At 36.1% G+C, this 22045-nt stretch overlaps 1 protein-coding gene across 10 annotated transcripts in view; it reads left to right on the forward strand.

Annotated features, from left to right (window-relative positions):
• LOC123683889 (leucine-rich repeat-containing protein 24-like) overlaps positions 1-7562 on the forward strand; it is a 191281-nt gene extending 183719 nt beyond the window's left edge. For all 10 annotated transcript variants that reach the window (XM_045622883.1, XM_045622887.1, XM_045622889.1 and 7 more), the window contains 2 exons: positions 3299-4771; positions 5791-7562. In XM_045622883.1, coding sequence (XP_045478839.1) covers positions 3310-4771; positions 5791-6509 — 2181 coding nt within the window. In that variant the 5' untranslated portion in view covers positions 3299-3309 and the 3' untranslated portion in view covers positions 6510-7562. The remainder of the gene's footprint in view (positions 1-3298; positions 4772-5790) is intronic.
• Positions 7563-22045: the final 14483 nt, after the last annotated feature.

Below are 22045 nucleotides of genomic sequence, written 5' to 3' on the forward strand. Positions count from 1 at the left end.
TGAAGACCTGATCCGACGTCTCAGTTTTCCATAACCTTTCAAATATTTCAACTCGGATGATCTGATTTGCATCCGCATCCCCCAGTTGTACGAGGAGGTACAGAGATTATTGCGCAAATGCTCCAAAACTTTGCCAACAACTTCGAAAACCAATCAGCAGACCTACCCCGCTTCTACATCCAGAAATATACCGCTGAAATTTGTACTCAGGACGGATTCCGATGTTATGAACAACATCCTTTGAATATTCATTCTCCTTTATTTCCAGCCTTTCTCTCCTTTCGTCCGGGTATCTGTTACGTAGATCACAACCGGCATATTTTCCATAATAATCCTCTATAATGTACCAGATTGTTTTGTTTTAATTTACATACTCCGTTTGATGTATTTTTAATTGTATGTTCGGCATTGTTTCGAGGAGTCGAACTCTGGAATGAATATGAGTTCGGTGAATGGAACACTGGGTTGGAGTTTGAAAATCTCCGAAAACAATGTCGTCCTACTGTTTGAATGCGAATTTCGATGCAAAAGTTCTCGTGCGTGCTTTCGGCATAATGGTCTATGTGTGTTACCTTTCAGTTGATTGGAAGAGGCACGTTATGTTGCTCAAATAAAAGAATAGGTGGAATTTTTCTTTGCGTTCAACAATGAGTTTTGATGTTCTCTTTGGTCGGTGCATTTCGATCGGTAAATGAATGGTATTGGTCTCGATTGATAGTTTCGGAGACTGTCGCTCAAAGGCTACCGACTCCACATAAGTTTTTTTTTTTGTTTTGCTTGAACTTTTTCATGTTTTGACGATTGACGAAGCTTGGAACTGTTATTCCAATATACAACTCGGTCGGATCTGTTGTCATTGAAATATTAGGTTTTTTATATTCTGCTTGAATTTTCTATGATCCTGATGACGCTATCAATACAAATTTATGCATGAAGTTTGAAATGTTTATTCCATATACAGGTTGTTAATGAATAAGTGTGACAAACTTCAGTGTTCTTAAAATCTGACTCCACATTTATGGTTCTCAATTTTCGAGAGAAAAAATGCCAGATATTTCAAAGAAAAATCAGTTTCAAATTGCTCATTCAATTCCTGACAAAAAATCTCTCATCCTTTTTTTTTCCAATGATGAACATAAATTCTTAATTGCATGTCACTAAATGCGCAAAAACTACATCTCGAAACCCACCAAATTTCATTTTTAAATATCGACCACTTTCAGAGCAATAATTACATAGTCAGTTCACAAAACCTTCAACATCTGGGAGTATTAGGTATTTGTGAACAAAAGTTATATAGCGAACTGTCAACATTTTTTCATGCAGAATCACCCTCCTGAAATTTGTCGCACTTATTCACTAACACCCTGTATACACACAAAATCTCAGTTCTATCGTATATGCTGTCACGAAAATATTGGGCATCAATTTCCAAAATTCTTGTTGAATTTCCTATAGTTCTGATGATGGGATCAGCTTCGAATTGTTATTTCATATCATGATTCAAAATTTCATTTCCGACGGTTCAGAGCTGTCTGTTAGCTTTTTAAATGATATTCTCGAATTTTCTATGGTTCTGGTTATGCAGTCGACATGAAATTTCGAACGTAGCTTAAAACTGTCTCATTACATATGAGTGCAAATCTTCATTTCAATCAAATATGCAATCACAGATTACAAATACCATAGACGGGACACTCCTTAAATCGAATTATTTTAAACATAGCTCCCCCTGGCGTATGGTTCTCGAACAAACTCTACAAACGCGGGAAGTTTGAAATGTGTGGTTTTCCTATACTTGTTTTGAATTTGAATTCAAATGGTCTTTGGTTATCGCAGCACCAAACTCTATTGAATTGTTCAATACCAGATATTGAGCAATTCAAATGGAGTTTAGTGCTGCGATAACCAAAGACCATTTTAATTTTTTTATAAATAACTGGGACCATATGTGATGATATTAAATTTTGTGGAAATAAAAGTCGTTAGTTCGAAAAAAAATAAATTGAATTAGCAGTAATTAAAAATGAATAAATTAACAAAAGATAAACAATATATGTATAGAAAAATCAACAACAATAAATGAATAAATTAGTTTCAACAATAATATATAACAATTAAACAATATACATATGTATAAATGAATTAACAATAAATATGTATCAGCAACAAATAATTAACATAAACAAATAAATTAATATGAATCATTTAATAATTTTTTTTTTCTTTTTATCAAAGATTCTTTTCGCCTTCAATTTGATGGGATCTACAAATTCTTCACAAGGGGAAGTTTGAAGGAATTTAAAAAATTTTGTGTCGGTACCATTCATAATTTCATTTACCTGCTTGCACCACCAGGGCAAGGCACACCTTATAATGGTTTCACATACTTTTCCCCCCATCTGTGTTCATTACAGTTTAAAATTTTGAATTCTAAATTTTTCATTGAAAAATATTTCAAATAGAGGGAAATGTTCTTCTTTTCACAAATTCGCGGAATAATATAAAAAAGGTTATTCAAAGAATGCCTACATGAAAATGATACACACTGCCCAGGTTTTGTCAACTTTCCATATATGTACATCCGTACCTGAATAAAATCCATGTCCCCCAATTCTCGACAATACATTTGTTCCCGACTTAATTCTTGCCAATTTTTTGGTGAGATAATTTGGAGCCAGTTATCGAAAATATCCAAATTTCTCTAAGGGAAATGATGTCTTACACTTGTCTCATCGGTACATCCAGGTATACAACATTTCTTTATTTTCGGCATTCTTATATAATAAACTATGCATTATTTATTATATTGAAACTTGTTTGATGGAAGCACTTACCTTGAAATTTGGAAGTATATTTCTTTCTTGGAATTAATTTATACGAGGTACGGCAATTGTACTTACTTCAACAGACAACGTCCTGTTTCAGCTTCTATTTTGAAATGAAAATGACAGCAAACCAAAAGAAAAAAATGGCTAACAGCGCCACAGATTGGTATCTGTAATCTGTGAACAGCGCCCACAGCGGTGCCAATCAACCGGTTCCTGAACTAAAACTTAATTTCGAGTGGGGGAAGGCGAGTGTTCTATCTATATTATCTGTAATCTGTGTATGCAATTAATAGAAGAAATCTATTCGGTGAACGAGTGCTCAAAAACTCTCAGAAACCATTAAGTGTAAAAAATCAAAATGCTGAATATTAAATGAAAATACCATTGTCAAAGAAAATAAAAACCTTTGTGCAAAATATTTATCTACAAATTATTCCGACACTTTAATTTTCTTTCCTTTGTTTCAGATGGGTGAACAATGGTGATAACAATGGCGAAGCTAGCAGTTGTGTCCTTAGTTCTTCTGGCAGCCTCAACATGCCTATCTCAAGAAATAGACTGGACCAGAAAATGCAACAAATGCAAGTGCGTCTGGTCAAGCGGAAAGAAAGTAGCAGATTGTACAGATATAAACCTAAGCGCTATACCAACAGATCTCAGTACGCAGATACGTGAAATGGACTTTTCCCTCAACCCTATCTACGAGTTGGGGCCCAAAGTTTTCTTCAAGAACAAAATTAGAGATGTACATAAACTACGATTCCAAAACTGTAGCTTAGAATCCATCGACAAAACCGCTTTTGAAGGCGTATGTCTGCTCATCGAGCTAGATCTATCGAAAAACAACCTAAAGAACATCGATAAGGAAACTTTCAAGGACAATCTCAAAATGAGAATACTGAATCTTAGTTTCAACAAATTGACGAGACTCGAGAGTGGCCTATTTTACAACATGACGCATCTACAGAAGATAGTCCTGAACGACAATCAGATCAGCTGGATGGGCCAGACGGTCTTCGAGAAGCTGCCTGCTCTTCAACACATTAACCTAGGCAACAACAGGTTGAAAAGCGTGGTCAACGACTTCACCAAGAACTTGGAAAAGTTGAACAGTTTGAACATGGAGGGTAACCCCTGGGTTTGCGACTGCCACTTGGAGCAGTTTAGGAGGAAAACGTTGAGGGAGAATTGGATAACCACCCCTACGAGTTGTGCAGAACCACCAAGGCTCAGGGGTAGGTTGTGGTCTGGATCGGACGTGTTCGCTTGTGCACCAACCATTCTAGAGCCTCAGGGGATGACCACATTGGAAGTTTCAACCACCAACGTTTCCTTAACGTGTAAAGTGACTGGACAACCTTTGCCAGACGTGGACTGGGTCATAAATGGCAGGATCATAGCTAGAGACCCTAGACAATCCACGCAAAGATACTTCCTAGCCAAAAACATCGAGGGTAATTTCACCTGGAACAACCTCACCATAGTCAACGTGAACTACAGAGACAGGGGAGAGTACAAATGTTTAGCCAAAAACCCTGGAGGCACAGACGAACACAACGTAACTCTACTCATCTCCAGCGAGCTCACCCACACTGCCGGTGTTGCCAACATAATGAAACCATTTGAAGGTTACTATCTAATAGTTATCGCAGCTTTACTAGCAGCGGTCTTCCTGCTGATGCTGATCTCGCTCCTGCTGTGTAGATGCAGGAAGGAGAGCCCTAGGAACGGGACTGACAGGAAGGGTGGCGATAACGAGTCATCCAGTGAGTACATAAACCTGCACGGACAGCCAGATTTGGAGAAGTCGCTCATCACGGATGTCAATCCGGTTGTCAAACCCCCCAGATTCGTGATGCCCACACCTATGAGCATGAGCAGTGGTGGGACCGAAGTTAGTGACGCTAAGAGAAATCTTCTGGACAGCGACAGTGTCTACAGTGAGTATTTTCACTCCTCCAATTCATTTATTTCTCATTAAATTCAGAAAGTCTTGGGTGCGGTTAGAACTGCAGGAAGTATGGTACTGTGAATCCAGTTCCCAGTTTACTCACCTACCTAGTATTCTAGATTAGATTATAGGAGAAACAAAAGATCATCCTACTTTGCGTACACCCCTAAATCTATTGTGTATCTCTGCTCTGTTTACCTAGTATACTAAATTAGTTAGGTTATCTAACCCAATTTTTTGGTTGATTTTCTCCTTAATTGCTTTTTACTCTCTTTGTGAATATACGTCTTTTCGAGTTGAAAGTGGATATAATATTCTACTGAAATTGTAATAATTATATTCAAACATCATATTCCTTACTAACCTTCAATTCAGATTTCGAAAACTATCCGAAACTAAAAGTGATTTTTAGTTAGTTCTTTTCTTCATTCAAAACGTAGAAGTGAGTTTTTTGTAACCATACAGTTCTGGAAAGTATATTCAAGATCATCTTCGATGCAAGTTTCATTTCTAGTTCATTGAGATCGTTCATTTATTTCACTGAATCAAGGAGAAATAGTAGTTTTATAACGTCATTTCTAGGCTTATTGTCGAGTCAGCTTTGAAAATAAGAGTTATTTAATTATAAAAGATTGTGCAATAGCAGAATGAGAGGAAGGTTTGCCAAGTCTAAATCTTCTGAAAAGTGGGTTTCATAAAACTACCGTAATAGAAAAAATTTTCAAAATACATGCCAAATGATTGTACTGGAATATCGAGATTTTGCCGTGCTTTAACACAACACCGAGATAATGTGAATTTCAAACAAACCGCAAAATTTGCTGAAGAAGTTTCACTTTAAAACTACTTAACTAAATTGGTTCATTTTATCTACTTGAATTATAATCTTTGTGTTATTATACATGTATTTTCTTTTTGAAATTGTAATATTTGTGCCAAAGCTTTTTTAGACATACGTCCCAAAAATCTTTCATACTCAATTTACTCATTCTTCATTTTTCCTTACAGTTGGAGACGACGAATCACGTTCGCTCGACTTCGATATTCAATCGAGGAGAACGGACATGATGGACATGCGACTGCCCTACCCGCCAGATCTGCTCCCACCATTTCCACATAGAGCATCACAGGTATCACCAGCTGGCAGCTCAGCATCCACCGTTGCAGATACATCCCGTTTGCCAGCCCTGCACGGACCTCAATCACCTCTTCACAGCCCCTTCTACGACCACATCTATCGAACGCTACCCCACTCAAGGTCTCACTCACCCTTCACCCCTGTGTCGGCCCCCTTTGTTCCCAGACAGGGCTACGTCACCATCCCAAGACGCCCCAGACAGCAAAGTTGGAGCAGCGAGCCTCCAGAGGTTGCTGAACCTCTTTACGATAACTTGGGACGACGTACGACAGCTACTGGTAGTTTGATGAACAAACTAGCACTGAGTCCTTCCAGCTGCGACCCTATAGCTGAGAACGAAGCGCCACCTACAGTATCGGCAACGCTACCTAGGAACCTGAACCAGAAGCTGTCGCCCTCTAGGACCAACTGGGCAAGAGCTAACGCCGAGGCTTTCCAGAGTCCGGATAGAAGAAACTCATTGTCTGTGTTCCCCCCAAGCGAGCAGAAACCCTCCAAGATACCACCAAGACCACCGCCGAAGCCCAAGAAGAAAACCCCAACCGGACCACTCTTCGAGGACGAAGGAGAAGACGGTACGGAAGTGTGAGAATGGCTTAAACTGGTGCTTCCGGCACTGGTTGCTTGCAGTTGAGGGTACGGACCAAGGGACTTTTGTACACAGGGTTTTCTACTAGGACTTTAATTGATTTGAATCGAACAGTGCCTTCCCGTCGAGTAGTTTAGTGACTAATAAAATAATTAAATCGGTATTTATTTGTTCGTGCTTGAAAAATCGGATTTAAAAATGTGCGTACTTGTAATTTTCATACGGGCTTCCAAACGACTGATGTAAAAAGAAACACAACGATCCAATTTAGGTAGGAACGAGGCTTCTTCGAGATAAGAGGGAAGACATGTAGCTTAACGGATCTCCCCTGATGACCTGGTTCGCTAAGTGAAATTGTAATCACGGTATCTCGACACAGACGGGTAGTGCAAGCCGAATTCCCCGTCTTCGTGGTCTGATGAATAAACTCTCCCTTGCCACGTGATTGATGAGTACGAGTCTGCTCCGTCAGTATTATTAATTTAAGATAAGCAGTGCGAGTACACAGGAGCAGTCTGTATCGCCTTTGCTGATCTCAGTAAATCGTTGTAGTGTTATGAACCCGACTGTGATCTTATGACAGTTACAAATCGTTCGAAATATGGCCATATATGTATGGCTTGCTTGTGCGGTGACGCCAGTCTAAATTAGCTTGCATACGACGTTGTTGTTTATACATCTTTGTGTATAATAACCGGTGAACCACCTGTTCCTCTTAGAACTTATGGCAATCCAGTGAAAGACATGTCTTGCCTTGTTTATCGTCTGTGCGGGAATCTATCATCTTGAAAATTATAGCTTTTCGATGTTCACGACCTCTATCCACAAGGAACAAATTACATACACTCCCCTCTAATTGTAGTTAAGACCTAAACGATGCATTGGTTGCTTGTATCATTACAAAATGATTGTTCTATATATAGTATATGAATAAATTATATATAAAATTGTATATAAATATTTTCTATGACTGTATTCTATATTCTTTTCCAATATAGATTGCTAAATGTAATTGAAATGAATTCGATTTGAATTAAATCTATTTAAAGATTATATAGTGTTTCATTGACAGAATATCCCAAATAACTCAATTCAAATTAAAAATATATTCTAAATTTTATGTATCTCTAATACTATTTATTTGAAAACAACAACTATCCTAAACTTAAATACTGGTGAATACTGGATTTAGTGTTAGTTCTTTTACTATTTTCTACAATATTTTTGTCTAAAACTGTACGAAAAGTGGTATTTTGCTTGAAAATACATTTAAAAACATATGAAAAGAAGAAAATTATCGAATGATACGATGAAAGGTTCTGAAAAAAAATTGTTCCTCTTCTTTGTATCTGAGATATCACTAATGTGTTTCATTTTCGCGCACTTGTTATAAGGAAACAGCGGGATATCATTTTGCTCAAAAGGAAGGTTCATCCAAATTTCGAATCTATGAGTCAAATTTCAAAGAAAGGATACCGCACACTTTATTAGGGATAATGGCCTCCTGTCAAATTGGCTGAATTTTTGATATGATATTATGGTCCAAGTCATTCCAAACAAAAAGTTCAATAGGCAAAAGTTTTTCTATAGGCTGGTTTTTGACGCAAGAATCCCCTGAAAACTCACATTTTTTCTCCATTATTAAAAATAGGCGAATACAGGGGGGCGCAGGGGCCCCCCCTTCCCTCCCTTGAGCAATGATTCTTTTAGAAAGAAGACTACCTTCTGTATAACGTTCATGTGTATTCGGTACTGTGCGCCTCTCCTTGAAGAAATCAAGGATCCGCCCCTAGGAAGATCACCACTATTCTGAGTAATCAAGATATGAACAATCATTAATATGAGATACTATTAAAAGCATTATTCTTTGGTTTTGTTACATTTGGTCAATTATAGTGTTTCAGCTACTTACAATTTTTCAAGTATAACTACATAATCGAAAATGGTTACAAATAAGATTTTTCAGGTGCCTCTAGAGTCAAAACTAGCATAGGCAAGTGCCCTGAAACTTCGGGGCACTTGCCACGGGCGCAATGTCCGTAGGTGAGCCCAAAAATATAAAAAGAAAAAAATATTGGAGCAACAGGCGAAATAATTCGAAAGATCACAACATTTAAAATATTCCTATACTTCCTTAGATTTATGTACTAAGCCTAAAATAATCACAAGATTAGCGAAACGAAAATATATGACTTAAATTATCCACAAAAAAATACTATTAAAGAAAATAATGGATGAAAAAAAACTTCGAAAATGAGGGGCACTGTCTAATATAAGGCCACAAGCGCAATAGTACCTAGATACGACTGTGGCTAGTTTTTCCAAAAAAAAAAGTTTAAAAGAAGATAATATGCTTCGATAAGGTTCAGAAATTATGAAATTGTTTTTTGGAGTGTCGTTCTAGAGCCAGAGTACATAGGTGCGCCTTCTCTCTGGGGATTGTGGTGTTTCTTCAGTTGAGCTAGCAACGATCTCTGCCCAAGACACCTTCCACTCCATCATGCCCTAGTGAGAATTAAAGTGAATTCATAGACGACATTATTCAGTTGATAGAATCACTATTCGCCATTCGACTTACCAGAACGACGAGTCGTTCAGAAGAAGTCATGCATCCATGAATTCTGCTTTAAATTATATCAGTGATTGATTTTGATAAAATAATGTATCAATTTTTAAACATTGATAAATGGCATAACCAATGAACAGAAATTTCAAAAATAATACACAGATTGTGACCATTTCATATTGTATAATTCCTATTGGAAAATCTTATATAAAATTCAACGCTGCATAGATTTTACAAGGGTAAAAAATATCCAATTTTTCTAATCTGAAAATCCTCTAAACCACAGGATATATTTCGTTTCGAATGTTTTTGGTTATTTGCCAATGATGCAAGAATGACGTAATGTTCATCTCCCATGATTTGATGATAATATATGTATAATGGGATATATTGAAGGGGGAAAACCGAATCGTTCAAAAATGAATTTATCATTTTTATATGCTACTTAATTACGGAAAAATTATTCCAAATAGATTAGAGATTATGAGTATCATTATATGACACATGAACTTATATTTTTGTTCAAAAAACGAAACCGCAAATGAAGAGTAATAAAGCAAGCTTTTTATGTTCTGAAATATTCACGGAATATACATAATTAGTAGAGATATAAAATCATCACGAATTATCAATATTTTCCAAGTTGAGAAATAAATTTCAACCGAGATAATTCCTTCCTGCCCTCAATGAAGTTAACACTACTCCAATGTTTCTTCTCCCGAAGTTGCTAACCCATTTAGCGAACCCGAAAAGGTCAACTTGCATTAATTAAACCAGACTTTACGTGCCTTGTTGACCCTAGAAGAGATTAGAGGTTAGTTTTTCCTTCAACTCCACTTCCATAGACACGATTCTAATAAATTCAGTATGCAGCTCTGCTTTATCTGCTTAATCAAAGGTTCGGAAGATTCTAGCAGCTCTGCGGTAATTCTTATTTAGTCTGAAGCGAGGTCTGAAGGCAAATCGGAAACCTCCTCTAGAATTAAAATGTGCAAGAAGGTAAGCTCTTAACATTTTTTTAGTTGGGGGGCTGAAGGCACGTCCCCCTCATTATTGGGCACTGGAAAAGGGCAATTTTTATTGAATTCAATGATTTCTGGGAGAGATAATAAATTAGTCACACAGTTTGAGGAGGAAAGAATTTAAGTCGGGAACATCACGTACAGGTAACCAAAATTTTCTCGCATTTCGAATGCAAATTTAAAATCAACCGTAGCGATTTGTCACCTGTTAAATTATTGCTTCCTTATGAATATTTCACTTAAGTTTATTTGTATATTGTCTCCACTATTACAAGACAATTGTAAATTAATCTTGGCTTATAACCATGTTGAAACAATCCCTCTTGTATCTGGAAATAATTCTCAATGTACTTACGTAGTAGGATTATACAGAGTCGAATCAGGTAGAGTCTTCTTCGATAAGTTTCATTGGTTCTCTTTTAACAGAAACAAATATAAAAAAAACTTGCCTTCAAAGCAACTAAAGGCCAGTAGAAGTTTAGTGAAATTTTCAGTTCCGAAAAAAATTCATGGTGAATTCAGCTACAATGCGACAAAATAAAACTGAACTGGAATGGAAAAATCACCAATATGCGACATATAGCACGGACAAGATGAGGCAACAATCCTAAGATGACGTTTCTTTTATTTTTTTCAGTGCAAAATATAAAAATAATATATCACAGAATTTCTTGATTAGCGACAAAATAAAAACGAAAATGGAATGAAAGAATCACCAGTATGCGACGTATGGCACGGACAGGATGGAGCAACAATCCTAAGATGATGTTTTTTGTTTCTTTTTTTTGATACAGAATATAATGATGTGTATTAGATTTTTATCCCTTTGGAATTGGTGAAAGTGTATTCAGTTTCTGTAGAATGAAGTTTATTTTAGTCATGTACAGAAAATTATATCATATATGTAATTATTTCTGTGACTTGTTTTTGTTTATTTCAATGAGAATGAATAAAAGTTCGATTATTCTAAAAAAAAAAATTAGTAATTCAAAATGTTACTACAGAAGATAGAGATTGGTACTTTCTTCTTTTTTCTATGTCGAAAGCAGTATGTTCTCTCCAGGTAGGACAAAGTTCTCTTTTGAGCGCTCGTTCATGCGCAAATTGCGCCCTTGGAAACATACATATCTACCTATGAATGTAAAGGTTGGTATAGTATATCCAAAGTCACTTGAACTAGTCCATAAAAACGCTTGGCCAGATGTCCCTTTGAAGTGGATACCACGATCGGCTAAATACTGGGATTTATTTGAAAGTATTGTTAAGCAATAAATTCACTGGCCCCAAAGGAATTTCTGCAAACTTGGACAACCCTTGTATAATCGAAACATTCTGGCTTCCTCCAAGTGACTTTGGATATACTATACTACCGACTATCAAACTATCAATCGAATTTGATGTTAATTGTAAAATTTCTGTTATTTCAAATTCTCGTCAGTACCCTATAGGTAGGGACAGTCTACAGGTGTTCGTTGGTGATCAGCCTTACACCTTGTGTGATAACGTGAAGAATCTTAGAGTCCTATTCATTTGTAACCTTGATTTTTTTTGTAATTTTGGAGGTATTCTGAAGACCGCGTTTCACCGCATGAGGTTAGTTTGTTTGCTTGTGAACAGCTGCTTGCAAAGCAAAGAGGGAAGGGCTTTCTGCATCGCATTGTGACTGGATACGAAAAATGGGTTCATAACGATAATCCCAAGCGCAGAAAAGCATGGGAATATCCCGGTCATGCTTCCACGTCGACGGCCAAACCGAATATTCACGATTCCAAGATCATGCTCAGTATTTGGTGGGACCAGCTCAGCGTAGTGTATTATGACTTGTTAAAACCGACTGAAACAATCACAGGTGATCGTTATCAAACGCAATTAATGCGTTTAAGCTGAGCCTTGGCAGACAAACGGTCGCAATACAACGAGAGACATGATAAAGTGTTTTCACAGCGACCCCATGTTGCGAAAGGGGTCAAGACGTACTTGGAAACATTGAAATGGAGGTTCTACCCCACCCGCCATTTTCTCCAGACGTTGCTCCCTAGGACTATCACTTGTTTCGATCAATGGCACATGGCCTGGTTGATCAGCACTTCCGGTCTTATGAAGAAGTAAAAAATTGGATCGATTCGTGGATCGCTTCAAAAGATGACCAGTTTTTTCAACGAGGGATTCATACGCTGCCCGAAAGATTGACAATACTTTTAATCATAAATGTATAACCAGTTCTCTACAATAAAGCTTCGAATTTCGGAAGAAAAAAGGCAGAATCAAAGTTGTACGCCTATGTAAATTAGTAGGATCCAGGCTAAATTAGCATTTGCCCCGTTGGTTTGTGGAAGCTTTTAAATGGACATTCGTCATCCGGTTTCGAAGTAGTTTGGACTTCTGCTAAAACAATCCTTAATTACCTAAGGTCTAAAGATTACACAAGTTGTCTAGTAACTTAGGTTAAAAAGAAACGCATCTTCCGGTATCCACATCGTCATTGGCCCAGATCTGTAGATTAGACAGGTTGCCATTTAAGTTTCAACCAATCAGCGTCAACTATTCAGACGTCACCTGGTATCCCCTTTCAAGTTGGAAGTTACGAGGCAACCTATCTAATCTATAGACCTTGATAATTACCGTTCCTTTTCTTTCGATTTCGCAAACTCAGTTGGGATCCTCAAAAACAATAAATTGATACATTTGATTTCCCAACTCTAACCCTATCTACCTGAAGAACACGAATAAAGGTCCCGTATCCCAGGGCGAGATGAAATTGCAAAGAAAGTATTTTATCGCCTCATCCACTAGGAGAGAACGTAACATCCAGGAACGCGCTATATATATCCGCATCGAATTTCTTGCTATTCCCGATTCTCCGATAAAAAACCCATTGGAAGTCTGGAGACGTCGAATGGCCTGAAGTCAAAGTTCACGTTGCTCTCAGAGTTTGAGAAAGGTGAAACAGAAATGTTTGAATCAAAACGTGGGGGTCCTTTTCGTGCTATAACTGGGGTAATTCTTGTCGGAATTACAGAGTATTGTTGAAAGTACACTTGAAAAGAAGTGAAAAGTTACATTCTGTCGATCAATTACTGAAAATTGATGGTTTGAACAACTCGTGTTAACTTGAAAAGGTTGCCGATATTCGAAATTTTGTGTTTTCGATAATTGAAAAATTACCCATTCGATTGAAATGGAATTTAATATGAGTTGCAAATTGCAATGTATTATTACTCATACAAATTATAAAAAATGATAATTGCATTATATTTTATTTAAATTCAAAATTTTTTCAATAATAAATATTTCCTCTTGTCATAAACTACCCACTTTTCAGAAATTAACTAATTTTTCCTGTATAAAAGCTCTTAAAACAATAACGGAAATCGCCTTGTAACTGATACATTTGTTTTGATGCCAACATTCGTCACTCTTTATCTGACGGGACACTATAGCAGTAGTGTAACATAATTTGATTAATTTCGAAATTATCAATTCATGCTAAAAATAGTTTACAATGTGATTTATTCATAAATATTTTTTCGTGTTTCAAAAGGGTCAATGCTTTTCCCAGTTTAATGATTTAGGTATTGTGAAATTATGAAAAAAGAATTCCTGATAAAGTTTTCGATAATCTAATCAGGATTCTCCACGCCTATGGCTCGCACACACAATCGGCCAGCTCGATTGTGATTGGTGACACTAAACTTCTCTCTTGTATTCGGGATCGAGCTCAAATGTTCACTTTCCGTTCCTTACTTCCTTCTATCTATATTCTAAGGTTTGCGGTTTGGAACAAAAATGTATAGAGTGTTTATCAGAAGATTATGAAATTGGACAACTCGAATATTTTTTATTATTTAAGTCAAATCTACGTTCAAAAAGAGAGGTTTACTTAAGCAAACTCTATACTTGAAATGAATACTTTATGAAAGAAACTAAAATTCGATGTTTTGATAACTGAATTTGAACATTGAAAACCATAAATATAATCATTCGGAAATGCTTATTCTCAATAAAAAGTGAAAAATACGAGGGGGTGGTTTTGTAAACATTTACCAAACCGGCTACTCTTGAAGCATTGGAAGCCAATATTGAAGCCACCGTTGATGTCATATGGCCAGATTTAATGGAAAAGGTAGTGAAAATATTCAAAAAATAAATGCCATCAAATTACCCACCAGATTAAAATAATATTTCATTCCAACAATATTTCTGTCTCGTATTTTTATTTTAAGTTCTTAAGCACTGAAGTAACGCCCATTATATGGGGTGAGCAAAAAATATTTTGTTTAAGCCTCAATAAAAATTCAATGAAATGTGCTCCCTTACAGATATTTATGCGGACTGCTTTGGTCATTTCAAATATAAAATAAAATCAGCTTCATTTCAAAATTGTACCAGATAACGTATTATTATTTCTGTTAAACTTTAGAATTTAGTAAAAAACTTTATTTCAAAATTGTATTGGGTAACTAGATTTCTATTTCTCATTATTTTTTTGTTAATCTTTATTGTTTTGTTGAAAATTTGTAATAGACAAAAAATTATTATTATAACAAAATATTGTCTTGTAATTGGGTTTTCTCCTGTTAGATAATAAAAGATGTAATATAAGTTTTGCACGTGCTGACTGCGCTTGATGCGCGTATTGACGAGAGAATTACTTATTTGGAACCTTCTTCATGCCTTTTGACAGGTAATAACTATTTAATCGGCCATCCTGCATTAATTTTATATAAATTTCGAATTTTCAAACTTTTGCCACAAAACCAAAAGTATGTTATCTTAACGACAATTCCCAAAGCTTTCTGAGAGGTTAACCTCAACAGGACCTTCCCATTCTCTACAAAATTTCGAAACCAAATTAGATGGAATAATTCATCCAGACGACCTACTACGAGAAAGTTTCGTTTTGGGATACAAATCCTTCATCAGTATTTCATCCTCAAGAAATTCAATTCGATTAGTGCCATTCGGTAGCCCTAACCTCCTAAAAATTCAGGACGTTCGACAATTGGGCCTTGGCAATTAACAGCCTTCTCAAGTCGCGTCGAGACATTCGAGAGTTGAAATGGACTCTTTTTGCATCCAATTTACGTGAACCCAATTTCCTAAAGTTGCTCCCTAAACAATACGCTCTCGACACTAAGCAGTTTGGTGAATGCCCAAGTGTTCGCCGTCCTTGTTAACTCATTTTGTTTGACTTCTCATTAGTTTGAGACGCTAGACGCATCCTCTGCGTTCTTGAGGATTCATCCAGTGGATATAGGAATTATCTTAGTTTATTTTGGTGTTTCATTCATATTCGTAACTCGTATTTTTTCCGAAAACCATAAACAAAACAGGTTTTAAAAAATCTGCTCTATCGGAAAGAGAAGATTTTTGTGAAATCTTCCAAGAATGCTTACATCCTCGGAATAAGGTCTGACTACAAAATAAGCTTATCCAGTATTCTGATTTGTAGCTTCCCGAATTGTTTTCTATCCGAAAAGTTACTATCCCTGCTAGTTTTTTATATAGATACACTATATAGATTATTTATTCTGAGTATTGATGAGCTCGTCAGGGTTGAGCATTCTGAGATTCGTGGAGTCGTTGGTTGTGGGATTCATGCATGACTTGATCGTGGGTGTGACTGGTGACTTGGTAATTCTTCCATTTTAAAGTTAAATTTTTGTTACTGGTCGATTTTCTTTGGCTCTAGAGCTGTTCACAGTTTTGTAATTTTTACCACGGACAGTCTTCGGATTTTGTGGTTATAACTTAATTTGTGAAAAAAAAAGAAAAGCATTATAAATTATTGTAATTGTCTTTGCAAATAAAGTATTATTATTATCCCCGACTTTAGCCTATACGCGTAGGAGAGACTCCTCGCAGTCAGCTTTCTCACTCCCCGCTAAGAGGAACATTCACTCAATCCCAGATATTTAAAATATTAGAAGGGTAGAGCTCGGTCGTGTCCGGTCCTTGTGGTCCCCCTGGTTCTCGTCGAATTTCTAGTCCTCTTACACGTGATCCTTGGACCTGTCCTTCGCTTCCTAGGAATTTTCTCACCGTCCTTGCAGTACCTAAAGGAACAGCTTTTTGCATCATATTACATATATACTCACTGAGTCCTAGTTGCTTGATATTCCTCTTGAGATTTTTGGGCACTATTCCAGTTGTTGAGATGACAATGGGAATAGTTTTCGTTGATATTCTACCCCACTTTATCTGACGCTTCATCTGAAATTCGAGGTCTCTATATTTTGAAATTTTTGCGACCCCCTTTTGACGCAGGTTATTGTTATTTGGTTCTGCTACGTCGATGAGTAATGCTGTCTTTTGATGTTTATCGACATTGTGGGGTACCGGGGCATAGTGGGGTAACGCCATTAGAGCTACTAAAAATGACCTCAGAATGGCGAGTTAGTGATGTTACTGATGGTTTGTAGTTACCATACCAATCAATCTGCGTGTGAGTTAACCCTTCGGAAACGCCGGTTTTTTTTTTCAAAAACCTATTAGGCCAATCTAGAAAAATTAGATATTAGAAAAATCTCCAGTCTGATGCACAAATGGCGGTGCTGTTATTAAATCCATTCAATTTTTAGTTAGTACCAACCTTCAAACGATACGTGTCAAAATTTGACAGCAGTCCATTAGTTTGTGAGATATTGCGTTGTTATTTGAAAAAAGAAGGAAAAAAATAATTTCGTGTGCTGATGAAATATTGACTTTTTAAAGGGAAAAAATACAGTTGAAGCAAAATCTTTGCTTGATGAAGAAATTCCGGGGTCTGCACCAGGAAAATATACCATCATTGATTGGTATGATAAGTTTAAACGTGGTGAAATGAGCACCGAAGGCGGCTAACGTAGTGGACGCCCAAAAGAGGCTGTCACCGACGAAAAAATCAAAAAAGTACACAAAATGATTTTGAATGACCGTAAAGTGAAGTTGATCGAGATAGAATATATTGTGCAGATATCATCTGAACGGGATATGTGACTATAGATGAAACATGGTTTTATCATTTCACTCCGGAGTTCAATCGACAGTCAGTTCACACGATGAAGATGAACCGAATCCAAAGCGAAGAAAAACACAACAGTCAGCTGACAAGGTTATGGGATGCGCAAGGTATAATATTCATTGATTACCTCCAAAAGGGCCTGACCATCAACAGCGACTATTATACAGGGTGTTTCATCATAAACTGGACAAACATATATATTCGTGTAGTGGACATCGGGAGAATCATTTTTGCCTTATACAATATATCCCGTTTTCGACGCATAAGCGAGATACAGGGTGTTCAACGTCAATTTTGAGCAAGATTCTTATGGGTGTGGTCAGTTTTGTATAACACTCAAAGAAACGGTTTTTGGTCAAATCTCAGTATTTTTGGGTCCTCTATTCAGAAAAGTTGATGAAATCCGAAAAAAGAATTACAAAATGGCGGAAAACCTGCAACGTTCCTAATTTTTTTTTCCGGTGGTCAAATTGAATTTTAGTTTCTGAATGGACACAATTTTCTAAGAATTTCTGTGCAAAAATTTTTTCAAAAATCGAACGCAAATTTTTTTTTACATGTCTACAGCGATAAAAAAATTTCACCCGAAATGGATGAAATTTTGTGCAATTGTACTCCTTCAATTATCAATCACGAATATGAAAATAGAATTGTAAAATATTAAACGGTTTCGTTACTACAGCCATTCAAATGTTTCGTTCAAACCTCCAAAAAAAAAAATTCAGAATGGCTTCTTAGACTCAAAATTATTCAATTATTGCTATTTCCAAAAATTCCGGATGATAAAATGTATTTATACAAAAAAAATTCGGTAAAACTTAGTTGGGAGTCGAACCCTCGATTCCAACGTAAGTATTAATGAAGAAATTAAGACATTTCTAAGGATATTAATATTCGTTGCTAAGCAACGGGAGTTCGTAGCTCATAGAATTCCACTGGTTATTTGAATTTCACTGAATATAATTTCGCAAGTATCGTGACACGAATTTGTTTGGAAACGAAAATGAAATATTCTTTTTTGGAAAAAAATGATATTGTGCAGGCTTATTACGAAGCGAATTGCTCAGGCAGAAAAGCAAGGGAATTTACTCCCGCAGATTTTCAAGCAGAAATTTGCCAAACTTCAAAACTTTTTATGAAACAGTACGCAAATTACGTGAAGAAGGAAGTTTGCACCGGAAAAAGGAGGAAACAATAAGAACAAACGATGATCGCATCCTCAATTTAGTAGGAGATAACCCAATGATTTCAACAAGAACTCTTCGAACCACCCTTCAGTGAATAAAAGTAAAACTACTGTTTGGAGAGTACTCAAAAGGAACAGCTTCCATCCGTTCCATTTCTTACTTTGCCAAACTCTAGAGGACGGTGATTTTCATAGAAGAAAAGAATTCTGTCAGTTTATTTTGAGAAGAGTACGTGGAAATAGGGATTTTCTGCGTCAAATTTTATTCACAGATGAAGCAAATTTTCATAGGGATGGCTTCTTCAACAGAAAAAATAATATTTTATGGCATAGAGAAAATCCGCATGCCACGGTATCAAAAAATAGCCAGAAGAGGTTTTCAGTTAATGTTTGGGCGGGAATAAAAGATAAATTCATTATCGGACCATACATTGACTGGAAACGACTATTATCACTTCCTGATGGAGATTCTGCCAGATCTTCTTGAAGATATTCCGCTGAGTCAGATTCAGGGCATTTGGTACCAGCATGATGGTTGCCCTGCCCACACAACTCGTGATGTAAGAGGGTATCTAGATGAAGAATACCCACGCCGATGGATTGGCCGATTAGGACCTATCGCATGGCCTCCTCGTTCGCCGAATCTCACACCACTTGATTTTTATTTCTGGGGACATCTCAAAAGTCTTGTTTATGATAAGAGAGCTCCAGTAAACTCAAAGGAAGAACTTATTCAACGAATTGAATCAGCTGCCGAGGAGATCTGGCAAAACCCCGAAATGATACATTCAGCGGTCGAAAGTGTTGCGAAAAGGGCGAGAATGTGTATTCTTAAAAATGGAAACATCTTCGAAAACGATTTAAAAATTGATTTTTCCACTGATCTGTTTTTTTTGTGTTTATAAAATGTAGAATTATTAGTAAAAAATTCAGGTTTATTCCTTGAATAATTCGTTTAATGATAAGCATGAACCATGACTTTTTTTCCAAAAGAGAATATTTCATTTTCGTTTCCAAACAAATTCGTATCACGATACTTGCCAAATTATATTCAGTGGAATTCAAATAACCAGTAGAATTCTATGAGCTACGAACTTCCGTTGCTTAGCAACGAATATTAATATCCTTAGAACTGTCTTAATTTCTTCATTAATACTTACGTTGGAATCGAGGGTTCGACTCCCAACTAAGTTTCACCGAATTTTTTTTGTATAAATACATTTTAGCATCCGGAATTTTTGGAAATAGCAATAATTTAATAATTTTGACTCTAAGAAGCCATTCTAAATTTTTTTTTGGAGGTTTGAACGAAACATTTGAATGGCTGTTGTAACGAAACCGTTCGATATTTTACAATTCTGTTTTCATATTCGTGATTGATAATTGAAGGAGTACAATTGTACAAAATTTCATCCATTTCGGGTGGAATTTTTTTATCGCTGTAGACATGTAAAAAAAAATTTGTGTTCGATTTCTGAAAAAATTTTTGCACAGAAATTCTTAGAAAATTGTGTTCATTCAGAAACTAAAATTCAATTTGACCACCGGAAAAAAAAATTAGGAACGTTGCAGGTTTTACGCCATTTTGTAATTCTTTTTTCGGATTTCATCAACTTTTCTGAATAGAGGACCCAAAAATACTGAGATTTGACGAAAAACCGTTTCTTTGAGTGTTATACAAAACTGACCACACCCATAAGAATCTTGCTCAAAATTGACGTTGAACACCCTGTATCTCGCTTATGCTTCGAAAACGGGATATATTGTATAAGGCAAAAATGATTCTCCCGATGTCCTCTACCCGAATATATATGTTTGTCCAGTTTATGATGAAACACCCTGTATAGCGTTGTTGTATCTTTTAAAGGATGAAATTGTTAAAAAACGGCATTTGAAGAAAAAAAGGTGTTGTTTGATCAAGACGATGCGCCGTGTCAATGAAAACAATGTCAAAATTGCATGAATTGGGCTTCGAATTGCTTCTGCATCCACCGTATTCGCCAGATCTGGCCCTCAGCGACATCTTCCTGTTCTCAGACCTCAAAAGAATGCTAGCTGGAAAGAAATTTAGCGCCAATGAAGAAGTAATCGCCGAAACTGAGGCTTATTTTGAAGAGAAAGACCAATCGTACTACAAAAATGGTAGCGAAAAGTTGGAAGATCGCTATAATCGCTGTATTGATTATACATATATTGCCCTCGAAGGCGACTATGATGATGCAATTATTGCATCATTAAATACGCTTGATTCACCTACACGTTTCGACTTGTGCGGCGGAGTTTGGAATTAACTACCGACTTCGAGTTATAGAGGTAATTTTTGTATGTCTTCGATTTATAGAGATAAAAATGGTGAAATATATCCTTGAAATCATTTCCAGTTATGCGTGGAAATTTTATCGGCTTAGACAGGTTTTTCCAAAGGGATTGAATATAATTCAAGTTATTGAGGATTTCGAGTTAACGAGAGTCCACTATAAGTTATTTCAACCCAACTTAGCGAATACGTCCCTTGATTATCTCTAAATAGTGGTACAAAACTGACACCGAGAGCTTTACTAATGAATTATAACAAATGTAAAAATATCAAAAAATAAACAAATCAATAATTATTCTCAAAATTATGTTATCTTAGTATCTCTGTTCTTAAAATATATCTTCAAATTACAACATAGCCCTTTCATTTCTCAACAATGTCTTTGATACGTTGTTATACGTTTGCACACTACTATTTATAGGCCAGTTCTGTAATTTTATTGTTCTGGAATAGTTGTTTATTATTTTCTTGTTCTCAGGGTTAATCATGATAAGTAGTCCATATTCTGCTTCAATTTTGTGTTGACTTTCATCAAATCATTTTGCATCTTATAGATGCGCTTGGACTGAGAATGCTGAGCGAGAAATTGCTGAAAATGTCTAGCTAAACTACAATAACATTCTGTCTCGGTCACCAAATGAGTAATAATGGAAAAATGAAGAGAATATGGAAAGAAGAATCAACATAAAGCTTCCACATACGGCACAATATTGAATGCGCTAGACCTCTGACGCATATTTAGAATCATCTCACAATAAACTATTACAAAGGTTCATCATGGAAATAAAGAGCAGGCATTCTGTAGAAATTATATCGGAAGCTATTATGTCCCTTCGGCATTCATTCTATTCATATCTCATCGAAATATTACATCGTTTTATTGAAAGTAGGATCCCTTTGCTTCCCGGCATTGAATAACTGGGTTTAATATGAAAATTCTGAGGATGGAAGGAATTAATTTGCGATGTAATAATTAATTCCTGCATCAAAGAATATTAATGGGTATAATAATTTTTCGAAATTGCACTGTTCCACCCTTAAGAAATTAACAGATGATAATCGAATTAATTTCAAAAGGACAAAGAGAGTTTTACCTCTTTTTCGATTTCGCGATGCTGCATCTTAAACAGTGGCGACTCGTGACCAGTTCAAGATGTAGTGCTGCAAAATGTAATTTTTTGTTATTTATTCATTCAAATGAAAGCAGGTAATGATTAAGAATAACTATAGTATAAGATCCCGATATAGAACGACCTTCACCGAGATGCTTATTTGATAAAACGTATTTTATATTTAATTTAACATGTCAATAAATATATCACATATGGGTTGCCTAACAAATTTCAGTCCAGAGTAGGTTTAATTAATAATTAAAAAAAATTTTTTTTTCGAACATTGCACCGGTTTGCTTATTAGATAAATTCTATACCAATCGAAAGTAT

The sequence above is a fragment of the Harmonia axyridis genome, chromosome 7, assembly GCF_914767665.1.
Source record: "Harmonia axyridis chromosome 7, icHarAxyr1.1, whole genome shotgun sequence".
Classification (NCBI taxonomy): Eukaryota; Metazoa; Arthropoda; class Insecta; order Coleoptera; family Coccinellidae; genus Harmonia; species Harmonia axyridis.